This window comes from Halichoeres trimaculatus, unplaced genomic scaffold, assembly GCF_033239565.1.
Source record: "Halichoeres trimaculatus isolate MK-OKI-2021-1 unplaced genomic scaffold, fHalTri1.1 fHalTri1_scaffold_10, whole genome shotgun sequence".
Taxonomy (NCBI): Eukaryota; Metazoa; Chordata; class Actinopteri; order Labriformes; family Labridae; genus Halichoeres; species Halichoeres trimaculatus.
Window position 1 is genome coordinate 23380764 of NW_027437187.1, and position 14424 is coordinate 23395187.

The following is a 14424-nucleotide window of genomic DNA, read 5'->3' on the forward strand; positions in this document are numbered from 1 at the left end:
ATGACACTCTAACAAATAAAAAAAAAACTTAGTGTAGATCAATTAAATGAACTGACTGATTAAGCTGTGGATATAATAATACACATGGAAGTATGAGGGGTTTTAAGATGAGGAAGATAACACATCTAAACGGTTTAAGCCATTATCTTCAAGTGCTTAAAAAAAGAAGTTAAAGCATGTTTGCAGTTATAATTTCATTTAATTACACTTTGATCAGACCAGGGGTAGGCAACCTTTTCCATGACTTGAGCCAAACGGATGAAGGCAAAGTCTCCTTGAATGGTTTTCATGCTTAGCTGTGCAGTGAGAAATGGTCTAACTTCCTTCCATTGCCTGTTTTTTTAACAGTACAGAAAGTTTGAACGTTTTGTTTTGTTTTGCAAACTTTGCTAACGCTGTTTTTATGCTTGATCTCAAAAAGACGCTGCCCACTTGATGTCCTTCAGACCACTCTTTCAAAACAAAAGGTGCATCTGTGGCCATCTCTGACAATAAATAAATACTCTTGTTCAACTTTGCTTGAAAGAACGACTGGAACTTGGTTTGTTGGCCATGATAACACTGCTAAATGGATACAATTGCAAGGTAGCAGACAGACCTCCTGACAAATTTATGGCAACATACTTGCAAAACACATTTGTGCACTCGTAACGTCGTGGTTTAAATTTATTATTTTATTTATTTGTTCAATTTGTTTTTAGGAACATTTATAGTGTACCCAATTTCTTGTGAAGTGTTAAATAGCTTAGAACACAACAGTTTTATTTTTTATTTAATTTCATTTTATTTTAATTCATTTTATTACATTTTATTTTATTTTATTTCATTTTTTGTTTTGTTTTGTTTTGTTTTTATTAAATTTTATTTTATTTTATTCTATTTTATTTTTTCTGTCCTTTGCCTCATTTTCATTTTTCTCTGCGTGCCAACATAAATAGACTCACATGCCAGCTATGGCACCTGTGCCCCAGGTTGCCTACCCCTGGATCAGACAGTTCCCAAAACACAGGTCAAAAATATAGCCAATGCCAGACTTTTAAATGAAGCTACTTGTTGGAGTATTCTGAAAAGTTTTTCTTCTTGTGGGATGAGTTAAACATTTCTACATTTTGTATAAAACTATAACATAAACATGTTGTCACTGAAGCCCAGCTCATGGGCCATTTCTCACACCTTAAATACAGCAAAACATACGCTTGGATTCATTCCTCCCTGATCTCTAACTTAAAGAAATCATACAAATACGTCCATGATGACACACACACACACAGCACACACACACCAACTGACAAAAAAAAGAGACAGAGAGAAGAGGGGTCCAGGGCTAAGTAAGCGGTGCACCAGGTTATGCGTCATTTACCACAGCTCAATAACAACCTTTCTCTCTGCCCGACACACCTGGTCACACAAAATGACACTTGCCGTCCTTTGAGAAAACACACTCACACACACACACACACACACACACACACACACACACACACACACACACACACACACACACAACATATCTCCCTCCACCCGACAGTGGCCTTAACCAGACACATTACATCTCCACTCGACTATCTGCTCCTGACAGATGTATTTATGTAATGGTTTTGATGGCTATTGATTCACGCGGCGGAGCCAGTTAAGAAACAGAGAAAAATGAGATTTTAAAATCAACATGGCTGCGTGGTGTGTGTGAGGGAGAGAAAGAGAGAGTGTGTGGTTAAGATGAAGAAAATGATGGAGGTGATGCAAGGAGAAAAGGTGCGCAAGGAAAGAACGTGCGAGGACTGGAGGCAGGGAGAGGTCAGCAGTGATGGTGGTGGGAGGTTAGGAGAAAAACCTGGAATGAGAGACAGTGATGGGACAGAATGAAACATGCTAAATTCTGAGTGTGTGTGTGTGAGTGTGTGTGTGTGTGTGTGTGTCCATGTGTGTGCGTTTGTGTGACCTTGGTGTGGCCCGGTGGTAAAGTGGGGCGTCAAGAGAGTCAGTGTGAGAGCAGCCAAGCGTTCTACCTCAGATTAGCAGGCTTTATTACTGCCACCAACCACTGGCCTGACAAATCCTCTTATTTCATTTTACCTTCCTTTACCTCTGCCTTTCTCTTACTCGTTTCCTCACTCTTTTATTTCTCTGACCCCCCCTTCTTCTTTCCTCCTGGTTCTGCGGCACCTTCACATACACAGTTTTTCCTCACACTGTAACAGCCCTAGATTTTACTCTCTCAGTTTTCTTCCTTTCTGTTTCTCCTTCCTCTTCTTCTCCCTGTACCTATTCAGCCCCTTTTCCGCCTTCCCTGACACCCCCCTTTTGCTCCACCCCTCCTCCTGTCTCTCTCTACAGTGTGATGAATCTGTAGACAGGGGCTAATAATTGTACTTCAGCCCAAGTGCTCATTTTTCTTTGTGTTTGAAAGCTGTGACATGCAGGGGCTCTTTTTTTCCCCTTCCTTCCCCCCCTCTGCCCCTCTTTTCACTCTCCTTTTTCTTCCTCTTCTCACACAATGGGTGAGTAAAATAACTCAGGGTTTACAAGGTCATGCTGTCTAGCGGTGAGGACACGCTGGGGATTTGGAGGTTGGGAGGATTTCCTCAAAGGTGCCGTGTTGAGGCTTCAATAAAAACAGAGAAAGTTATAGATTGCAGGCAGATCTACAGGGGGACATAAGTGCGTTTGATGGTGAACAGGATCACTGAATCACTGCTACAGTATCCACATTCAAATGTTATCAACACTGCTTTCTCTGAGTGTTTCTAAGACGAGCACACCAAAGGCTGAAGCATAAAGTAACACCTGCTTTGTCACGTGTGCCAACAGCCTGAACATCTTTACATCACACAACTTTCATCTGCTCCTTCAAATGCTATATTTCATATCTCATTTTCAGTTTTGTTTCGAGCTTTCATTTTGACAGTATGCCAAACTGGAAAGACTGTCTTTTTTAGTGCCACTACTTTAGAAACCGAAAGAAACGCAATCAGCGTAGCCAGATGGGGAAGGCCTACTGCAGTATTCACCTCTAAAACTCTCTTACACACATACACACTCGTGCAGCACAAGCTTTGCAATCCTTTAATTGAATTAAAATGTTTGGGTTTTTTTCATTTGCAAAACAAGACTTATAAAATAAAGAGATTTTATTTGGACAAGCAGCTTTTTCTTTTCTTTTTTATTAATGAAAAGCACCAATGAAGTAAAAAAAGACTCTGGGGAAATGATCGCCTAATTTCCTTATACCACAGTTGTTAAAATCATAAGTAATCTTAAGCTTCCAAAACCACTCTGCAAGCGAGGCAAATATGCAGATATTGAAAGGAAATGATGTTTCAATCGACTCTGCTGAGGTACTTTATGAAAATTGATCAACCATTTTAATCACAATGTCATCCTCAAAAGAGAGCGATGGGACAAGCGAAGGGGTGGAGGTAGAAGGAGGGAAGGAGAGAGTAAGACTTTATTGCCGGCTGTAGTTAGATGGTAAATTTCCTCCTGGCAGATATTTATTGAGTTAGTTGAGTCTAGAGAGAGCTTTAACATTGATTGTGATTATTAAATATATCCGCTTGAAATGGCAACATGGCACACCCTCAGCCAATGGAGCCGATAAGAGCAGAACAAAGGCATGATCAAATCAATCCTCTCATAATTGTTCTCTGAGAGGTGGAATTAATCACAAGAAGAAATAAAAACAATAATGGAAAATGAAATGGTCAGTCGTAAACAATTACTGCCCAAATTGAAATAAAGTCAGCGAAGGGAGGAAAAAAAATCAACTGTAAATCAGACTAATTAAAATATCATTCTAATGTATATTGGTTATTTAGTTTACACCAGCTCTGGGTTATTATACTGTCTTGTTTTGTTGTTCCAAGAGAGAGTGATAAAGAGACAAAGAAATGAGGAGAGACAGATAGACAAAGTGTGTGTTTGTGCGTGTGTGTGTGAGTGTGTGTACAGGGCCTGGGGTCAAAGGATCAAGGTCCCACTCCTGTGAGAGCCGTGATTCTTTCTCCTGCATGCTTGCTGAGAGGAAGTGTAGCTCATTGATTAGCTATCAGATGATTCCGATAGGACCTGATCGATAGGACTTTGTATGAGAGCCAGGCAGGACCATCCCTCTCTACTCAAACACATACTCACACACCCTGGGATCGGACACTGCAGTGCAGCGCCGCACCGACGTCCGGTTGTTTGTTGCTCTCCTGAAGATTCTCCTTTGTGTCTGAGTCCGCCCCTCCGATCGAAGGCTTCCTCAATCGCCCTGTCTGCTTTCTAAAGCTCCACTTTTATAGAGTTGTTATTGATAAGCTAAACCTGTAAGCTCGGCTGAGCATGATGATGTCACACACTCACAGATTTAATAGGTGTAGCTGCAGGTTTTAGTGTACTGGTTGAATGTGATCCAGCTCCGAGACACTGGGAATAGAAAAGGACTCTGAATAAAGGATTAAACTTAGACTGCATGCTTCTCAGCATGCATTAGGGACAGTTTTCTGACAGTCAAAAAGGAGAGATCGTCCCTGGAGGGAAGTGATTTAGGGAGTGCAAACTGGACAGAAGTCCTCAGAGTGAAATCTTGCTCTCATGGCTCATGTGATAAAATTGATGTTTAAAAAAGTGAAACTTTGTCTCTGACTTCTTTCAAATAGTCAGTAGAAGTGGTTTGATATATTAAACAGTATTAACACAGAGCGTGAGAGGCTGGGAAAGTTTTTAGGAAATCTGGTGGACGCAAGAACAAACAAGCAAATTTTATGTGGCCCAGATGTTGTCAAACCTACCTCACAAGAGATGAAACTTTAAGAGCCATTTTGGAAGTCAGACTCCGATCAGCACCATGGACAGCGGCTGTGTGATTCTCATTTTATCAACAATGCCTCTTTATATGATATTTTATGGTTTGTTGCTGTTTCTTTTTCTACATATTATGACTTTAAATGAGTCATTTATGAAGCAACTGATGATTTAATATCTGAATGAATCTAAAGTACATGTACACTAAGAGGAGATTCACATCCTGGATTGCTTCATTAAAATATCTGCTTTTTTTCCTCCCATGATCGCTCACCAAGTCGATATGACACATGTGCAGAGTGAGTTTGAGTGTGTTTGTGTACCAAGTATGTACCTTACTGTGAAAGAACAGTGATAAGACACCTGTACTACAGTAAAGATTATAACAGGGCACCCGTATCAGTTTGTGTGCAGACCACATCTGTGTGAAGGCCCAGCGTGTTTCTGTCTCTACGTGAGTGTGCGTTCTGTGTACTTGGGAGGGAAAGAACAAGGAAAAGTATTAAAGAAAAAGAAGGATAAAAGCAGTCATAAGTTTGGAGAAACTCTTGAGGTGTGTATTTGTTAGTGTACGGCACAATTTACTCAGCAGACAAACTGTTCGTGTGAGTGGTGGTCACTGGCTGATTGATCTGGCTTAGAGCTGGAGTCATATGAGCAAAGCAGAGATAAAATACTACCTTTTATTAAATAAATCAGCAAAAACATTGTTAACTGTAGACAATGAACACGTTTTGTTTTCTCAGGAACAATCCCCTTTTGGTCTGTGTTTCTTATTTGTCATCTCCCTACACAAATATCTCCCCCTAATGGCCCAAGAATGAACAGACTTCTTCTTTTTGTGTCCACAACGATTTACATGTTACTTTAAAAGAGAGCTTTATTAAATCTCCTCTCTGTCTTTCTCTCCCTCTTTTCTCTTACAGATATCATAATACTGGACTGCTGATGTTTCAAGAGCAACCTACGGCACTCAGACTGCCATAAAGCACAACGTCTCAAAAAGCGTCCCAACAGCAGCTTCAGGGCAACTTCGAAGCTAGTGTCCAATATTAAAACAATGACAACAACAGAAAAAAACATGAGACTGGGATCACTTACATTCATCCTGAGGGAAACAGAAATTAAAGGTCCTGGACTCTGGAAAAAAAGATCTTCCACCACCGGTATTTTGCAGTTCTAAAGGACACGGATCATCCCAGAAATGCTTCCAAATTGTAATTTAGACTTACCAGAGTTTAGATTATTGATACATAAGTCGAGTCAAATAGCAAAAAGAAAATACATAAGACGTCTTCACTTGTTTAGCACATGCTCAGATATCAGGATACTGTAAATACTGTACAGAAAAAGAATAGGGACATTGATAAGAAATAAAACTATGACAGAACTATGTACATAGCCACTATACTCATATCTCTAGTGTGTTTATTAACCATGAGTGTCACATGACCATCATACCTTTTTTCTTCTATGCCCAAAAAAAGACTTAGCACAAAAATTAAAAAATAATTCCCATAAATGACAAGGAAATACCAACATAGAATTAGACAAGAGGATACCTAATATATGGACATAATTTGAAAAGGCTTAATAATAATAGGGAGACCCTGTGTTTGCTGCACAGGTTATTTTCTAAAAAGACCTGAAAGAGTTTTAAATGAGCAGAGAAAGAAAAGAAATTTTTGGAGATCCCTGAATTTATATAAACATTCCCTTCCCACTGTAAACTACCACAGCAGAGCTGAACTCAGCTTCCATCCATTTAATACAGTGTATATCAAACCTCTCCTCTACTGTTTGAGTAGTGTGTTTTAGCCCCCAGTGATGTGACAGATCCAGATGGACTCCCGTGGTTTGGCAGCTTTCTTGTACAGTCAGAGTACAGTTACCTTTTATTCTCTTCATACCTAAGTGGACGTCAACATGACCTGCTGCTCTTCCTTCAGCTGATCCCCTGCACCTCCTCCTCCTCCTCCTCCTCTCTCCATCAGAGGGTCTGTATGCCAGCCGACCTCTCCGCAACAAGCCGCTCGCTCAGCTCCCACAGGCTAGCAGCGCTGCTCTGGTCCTGGGCCTGCATGGACGGCAGGCAGCGGAAGCAGTTGTTGAAGTACATGCCGCCTAACCCCTCCAGCTCTGGAGCGACGGCGCAGTACACCGTGGTGGCCGCCCCTTGTTGCTGTGGACAGACACACAGAGGAAGAAATATGAATTTAACCATGTGACCATGAGAAGGCATCAGCAGCCTGCAGGAGGAGACAAAACACAGAGAGCCCACACACGGACATCAGGATGTGTCCTGTCCTTAAAACAGGGAGAGGACAATATGCTCTGTCCTCTGTGAGACACAAACACTGACACACACATACACATGAGACAGGTCAAAAGAGACAGAAGGACAGTGTCAACAGGAAAAAAAAAGACTCAAGCTCTGTTTCTCCCATCCCCCTGCAGCTCGTGGTGACTGGATCACGAGAACAGCATTATCCCCCTAATGTACATATATTTATATACATATATTTATTTATTTATTTCTCTACCTGCTGTGTACAGGACCTCTGGCTATATGGGACCATGAGAATGCTACAGATGTACAAACTCACAAAAAAGAGAACATGGACGAGAAAATAAAAGACACCAGCTCCTGTCTGTATGGTAATCACAGTGGAAATCACAGCTTTTATGTACATGTGTAAAAGAGCAGGTTTTAACTCCATGGATATTAAAATGTATATTTTCACATGATGTGTACAGGGGTTCAGCCAGGCTTTCAAAGCTGGGAAACATATTGGAAACGATGCAAGTACAATTATGTACCTTAGTGTTTAAATCAGGTGTGGGTTGGTAGTAGATATACAATATTTTCACACACTAACACACAACCACTAACACATAAACACCACAAGGCTTCCACCCTCAGCTCTTTCTCTGCAAGTTTTCTCATTTTTGGGGTTAACACAAATAGGAAGATCACTCAAGTCTCAACCCAGAAATTGACTCTGCTTCATGTCTTCACAAGCTGTAAAAGTAACGTCACACTTATTTAGTCGCAACCTGCTAAGTTCTCTAATGCACCCTGTCCCATCAGTCAGTAATTAGCAGGGATATTCTTGGGGGAGGGAGACTTCTGTGACATTTGAAATGAAAGTTGAAACTGCAGCAGAATAAACACGTCAGAGTGAATTACACACATAACCCAACTGCTCAAAGAGGGATCTTTCATGTTGTAGCTCCAACTAAAAGCTGCTGTGACAGCTTCCCTGCAAACTCCGGGGCTGGAGACGACTTCTATATGGCCACATGAAATGGCTCGCTGCTTTATCTCCCAATGAGAGGCAGTGAGAGTGAGAAGGGGAGGAGGGAACACTGCTGTGAAGACTGAGGACTAATGTTCAGCACAGAGCACTGGCACAGAGTGAGACAACCCCGTATACGCAAACAAACATACAAAAACATGCATAATGGAGCCACGTTACATGCCAACTGTTTGAACAGCTTCATGAAGCAGCTGTGGGACCAACACACATGAAGTGCAAAGATCCATTCAGATCTGAAGCACTCATACTTTCACATGCAAGTACAAAAAATATGCACAGAAATGCAAATCCAATGAAGGAAACACACACACACACACACACACACACACACACACACACACACACACACACACACACACACACACACACACACACACACACACACACACACACACACAAAACAGTTTCCAAGAAATATTTTCTCATCAACACACACACTCGCACACAACCCCCTCTAAGTAAACTTCCGCCAGGAGGAGCCCTGGTTGGTAGCGGCGTCGCAGCAGCAGCAGATTGAGTGTGTTTGAAGTGCAGTGTGATGATAGAGCGGGTAAACAGCAGATGAAAGGGCAGCATCTCTCTGTGTGCTGCTGTCTGTCTCACCTGCCAGCGGGGTGATAACTTCACCCACATCACATGACGCCATATCAAAGACAAACAAATGCCAAGCAGTGTCTCCGAGTTGCAGGTTCACACGCGCTCAGTTTAACTCATCTCCCCGCGCTTAGGGCATCTGATCTAACTCGTCTGAAAGCTAAATGTCTTTTAACTCCACTGAAGATTTCAGTGCCTCTGACGCCCCCTTGAACTTGGCTGACTTTTACGGCAGTTTGTTTGTGTTCTCTTACCAAACACTAGTCCTGCTGTTGGTTGAAATGTAAAAAAAAAAAGCTTTTTGCGTTCATAATCCAGAGTAATGTAGCTTTTCTATATTTTATCCCCCTTTTCGTCATAAAAATATCTATATTGCTGTTTCTTTCTGTGCAGTTAGCAGTGCATGCAGCAGTACATTTCTGTGCCTGCTATCTTATTGGTGTTTAGCTCATCCCCCTCACCACTTGACCTGCGACCTGTGGAGAAGATAAGGCTGATGAGATTAGGCATTAACATGCTCCACCACCCACCGCAGCCGTCTATCATTGTATATGTGTGCGTGTGTGTGTGTGTGTGTGTGTGTGTGTGAGTATGCTTACAGATAGGAGGCACGTGGTGGATGAGGTAGTAAGAAAGAGAACAAGAGGGGGTGTGCACCAACATAAATACTCTTACATTACACATAAACACATACAGTATTCATATGTGCATGCCTGAACACGAGCATGTGTCTGCACACGAGCACGCCCAGATACGCACATATTAACACTTGGATCTACATGAAAGGTATAAATGTCACTTTATCAAAAATGCATCTCACATTAACAGTTGTTTCTAACTCATGTGAAACTGTAGATTTTGCCTGTAAATTAATCTGTCTACAAACTGATGGATTTTACTGTGTGTTGTTCTATCTTCTACGACTTGATGTGAATCATTACTTTGTGTACAGTAGTTTACAGAGAAACATCTGAGCTGTTTTTAGAGCTGCTTTCTTCTTCCCGGAGGTATCCACATTGCCTTGCCCAACAGATATATTATCAGTTATAACAGGTTAATAACATGCTGTAATGCCATGTTGCAGGTTATCACAGAGGTTTTGCAGAATGTAGTAAATTTGATCATTTTGTTTGGTTGCCCATTGCTGTGCAGCTGGCTTTTTACTGTAAGCCAGCACATGGATTTACAATATATCTCTTACTGATTAAATATTAAAGCTCCTGTGAAGAACTTTAACTTGTTGTGGAAAGAAGTGAAATCATATTAGTGCCTTTCCATGACCAACAAAAGCAACAGCGACCATCAGCGAATGCCTGATTGTTTCTTTTTAACTGTAAAATGCTACCACAGGAAGCTGTTAGGTAATGAGATTGACAGCACCCATAAAAACAGCTCTTATAGACTCCCAATTCCAAAGACACAAAGTCCCATCAACATGTTTGACTGATAAAAGAGGAGTTGTTTGTAAAGAGAAAGGTAATAATGCCTCATCCAAAGAGGGCGCCAAAATCACCACAAACCAGAAGTTCCTCACAGGACCTTTAAGACTTTGAGTGAAGCAACTCTGTTTCACTAATCTTTAAAACACCTCAACTTTAAGATTATCTGAGAGAGTTTTGACTTGGACCCTGCCATTATTCACCACTGTCAGCACACAGGGACTCAAAAGACTCCTTCACTAAATTTAGAATTGTCTTTATAAGTTGAACAGCTCTGCTACTAACCGTGATAGTGGAAGGTTGGAAAATTTAACAGATGTGAGGTATTTAAGCAATCCTAAATCTAATACAACCTTTACACTAAAATGAAAAAAAATGACAGCATCATAGCAATATGACAAACCAAAGGAATATGGCAGCATCAAGGGAAAGACAACTTTCTCCACTGTGTGTCAGCAATGTGAGATTCAGAGACACCCTGCAATAAGTAACAATGAGCCTGCGCCAAGCCTGGGATCCTCCAACTATGGCTCTGGAACTGCTCTGGGATCAGATCCAAGTCTTCCAATCTCAATATCAACTCAATACCCAAGAACCTCATGGGCTTGCAATAGAAATTTCCTTGTATAGTGTTACGCAATAATCAGTTGTTGAAAACTCTTTATTAAGCGTATTCAAAAGCAAAAAGGGGAAGTGGGGGAGATGTGATATTGTTAAATTAACAGTAATGTTTCTTTGCCGTGTTTTTGTTCCGTGTCTTCATCTTCCAAGTTGTACTCAGCCGTATGAGCTATCTCTGGCCCTATGCATGTGACCTTTGACCCCTGGCATCTGTAGTTATGACATTGACCTCTCCCTCTGACCTGGATGTAAATAAACCCAGTACTGTAGAGCAGTCTGTTTTTGGCCCCTTCTCTGTACATACAAACCATGTAAATACAAACAGCTATGCATGCTGAAAACCTAGCAATTCTTTCAGGTACTTTTATAATCCCCAGATTCTCATATGGCATGTGCTGAAAAATGAATAATTAAAAAAACTAGAAAAAAGACAAAAGTGTAAAAAATAAAATTTTAAAAAAAGTTGAAAAATAAATGGGTTGGTAATATTGTCAGGCAATATCCTCTTTTGGACAGTGTGTGTAGAGTCTTCCTGTTTTCTTACTCCTGTGGGTGGTTCTCTTCCTTTGCCTGTCCTTCTGTGTTTCTGCTCACCATCTGTGTCACTTGTTGTTGGTTGGCATTTGTACAGCAGCGAGGGTTGAGGCAGAGCAGGAAAAGAGAGGAGGGGGTGTTCAGCAGCTGACCTCTGTGATGGCGCTCCAGTTCAGCAGCAGCAGCAGCAGCAGTGCTAAGTGTTGGCAGAGCCAATAACGCCCGGGACACTATTTGAGAAGTCCAGTTCCTGGCATGAACCACAGATCATTACAGCATATGCCCAAGCTTGTAATGTGGAAGCCCTCTGGATATGATGCAGAACAAGGAAACCGTTATGTTTGAAGCTGATATTTTTTTCTGTAATTTCTGTCAGCCTTCTTCAAGTTTGGTGAGCATTCACAGTTTTATATGGTTATCATGGGCTGACAGGTTCTTCCAAATACTATCCAACCCTGTTATCTTCATATTTAAGAAAACTGACTCTTTTTCCCCTCTTCTATGTGGAGTTAGATTTCAACAGTCCCATCTAACAAGGCTACAGCATGCTTTTTGAAAGTATTCCCTGGCTTGTAGCTGCAGTAAAAGGATCAGGAGGAGTGCAGCAGTTTTTGCCTCAGCCCTCTGCCCATCCTTGTGGACTAGCTATCCCTGAAGTGGGAATCCAAAGGGATTGTGGTTTTGTTCTTTTTTCAGCCTGTGATGTTTAAAAATAGATGGAGGTGTCTGATTTTTAATCTGTGCTAAAGATATTTTACATTTAATAAATAACCATTGAAATCGAAAAACTTTTACATGTGTGTAGTTTATGTGTGTACTTGTGCAGATCCATCTTTGCCCTCAGCAGAGCTAACTTCTGCGAGCTGACGGCTCAGCTAAGCATGCCTATCCCAGCTGAAGAGAGAATCCTGGGTAACGCAGTCTCCTCAGATAAACAAGCCGTACCTCCATACAGCTTGACCACTCATCCACATAAAGAGGAGATTAGCACCTCAAACACCCCAGCACACACTTCAGAAAGCAACCTGACACTCAGCGCGTCACTCTGCAGTGACCTCTGTCACCCTGACTGAGCCAGAAAAATAATGTACAGATTCGTTCATACACATCCAAAGCCTCCATGTGAGTGGGTTCATAGTCGGACCGAGGCCTGCGGAGACCCCAGAGAATCTCCTCATCACAGCTCTCCCCAGTGAATAGTCTCCTACCGGTCATCTGTATGGACTAAACTCTATTTCATACCGTCCATTAGCCCACGGGCCGAGGGCTAATACTCACCTACGGGCAGTGGGTTCCCCTGGGGGGCATTAAGGAAAGGATGGAGGGAGCAACCTACCTCCCCCCTTCTTTTTCCACTTCTTCAATACAGCTCGATCCCTCTAACATGCACCCCCCTCACCCTTTTTCCTCAGCCCCCCCTTTTCCATCAACCATGTGCCGCCCTCTGCTTTCATATCTTTCAGACCTGGGCATACAGAGCTACTGTTACTGGAGTCTCATGGGTAAATGGTTAGAGTAGGACCTTTTCCAGGTAAATGGATCTTTATCCCTGGGGTTCCCGATCACTGGCATTTTTTTTTATTTCTAAGCCAGCAGAGTGATGTAGCAGAAGATGAGTGGACAGAAAGAAAAAGAAGTGAAGGGATAAACTATGTAGGGGTGACAGGGACACAATGAAAAGCAGAGCAACTCCCCTCCCCGCGCTATTTCTCTCTTTACCCCTTTTGCGCCAGATAAGATCAACCAAGTGTCAGTCATCGGCAGCCTCCTGTCACACTGTGATTGTTCATCTGTTATGTGTGTTTCTGTGTGTGTGTGTGTGTGTGAGAGAGAGAGAGAGAGAGAGAGAGAGAGAAAATATGAACTCTAGTCTAACATTGCAGCAACGCCTCCATATTCCACAGAACAATAGGGAAGGAACAAGGTGCAGGAAACGCAAAGGACAAGAGGGGCAGAGAAGGAGGGGGGCATGAAGATGAGGGGAGGGACCAGGAAGGAAGACAAGGAAACAGAGGAGAGAAGGAAGTGAGGGAGCTAGGATGCAAGGCATCCAAGGGGAAAACGATGAGGGATCAGAAGGACTTGCGCAATGACTGTGAAACTATCTCATTTTTATCCGGCGAGAGGACTTCCGAAGTGATCCGCACAACCTAATTATTTTCCCCTAATAAAAGCAACATATGCTAAGACAATAAAAGGCCTTATTGGACACCTATTCATTAAAGAGGAGCAGTAAAAGGAGCAGGACTCTGGCACAGGGATTAGCTTTTAAAAGGGTCTTTCTCTGGCTGGAAATGGCCTTAGTCTTCCTTCAGCACGCCCATATGGGTGCAGAGCCCACCATAAAAAGATCTGAATTATACATGAAGAGGCCTGGCTGCTTTATTAGCTGTGATCGGCTTTTTCGCTCTCACCTGAGTGCATCCATGAAGTATGCCTCAAAGTTTAAACTGAATATCTGTGAATTTCACCTTCTGTGCTTCACCACCTCGAGCCTCACAGCTTTAAGCAGAGAAAATACTCAAATGTAAAGTACATATTGGTTAGGACAAGTATTCAGCAGCAGCAAGATCACCCATAATTCTCAAAAGTTGGTTGAGTTAGCAACACCTGGTTGGAATAAGGCCTGCTGGTGACTCACGTCTGACAGTTTGACACAGCCAAGTCATTATTCCATATGGTCAGTGTACTGTGAGTGTCACTATGTTTCTATTATGAGCAGAGTGATGCTGTCTGTGTGTCGCTATGTGAGTGTGTGATGAGCTGGTGTAATAGGGCCACACACAGGTGTGTGCATGCTCACCTTCTCACTGATGCACCAGCTAATTGGTCTCCTGCGGCAACCTGACACACACTTACTTTCTCACACATGCACGTGCACGGTTCCCAGCAGCAACTCACACACTGTAGTGTCCCATAGTCATATTCTTGTATATAAAGTCTGCAAATAAGCACACATGTGCAAACACAAGCACGCATGTGGCTACATGCACAGACAGCCCGCAGAGAGCGTCTCCAAATGAACTCATTATCACAGTGCTGACTCCATGAGATGAATGACACCCTAACAGAGCATAGAGACTGCGCACACACCTCCTGTAAGTTAAAGAATATGAAAAAAATGAGCAAAA

General features: G+C 42.1%; 2 protein-coding genes across 2 annotated transcripts in view; one reads left to right on the top strand and one right to left on the bottom strand.

Moving 5' to 3' along the window:
* The window catches only part of LOC141796293 (transcription factor Maf-like), a 50130-nt gene extending 41641 nt beyond the window's left edge, over positions 1-8489 (top strand). The window contains exon 3 of the mRNA XM_074677325.1: positions 5712-8489. The gene's annotated coding sequence lies outside the window, so the exon portion shown is untranslated. The remainder of the gene's footprint in view (positions 1-5711) is intronic.
* wwox (WW domain containing oxidoreductase) overlaps positions 3815-14424 on the bottom strand; it is a 147930-nt gene continuing 137320 nt past the window's right edge. Inside the window, exon 9 of the mRNA XM_074677324.1 lies at positions 3815-6967. Within this exon, the coding sequence (XP_074533425.1) occupies positions 6776-6967 (192 nt within the window). The 3' untranslated portion in view covers positions 3815-6775. The remainder of the gene's footprint in view (positions 6968-14424) is intronic.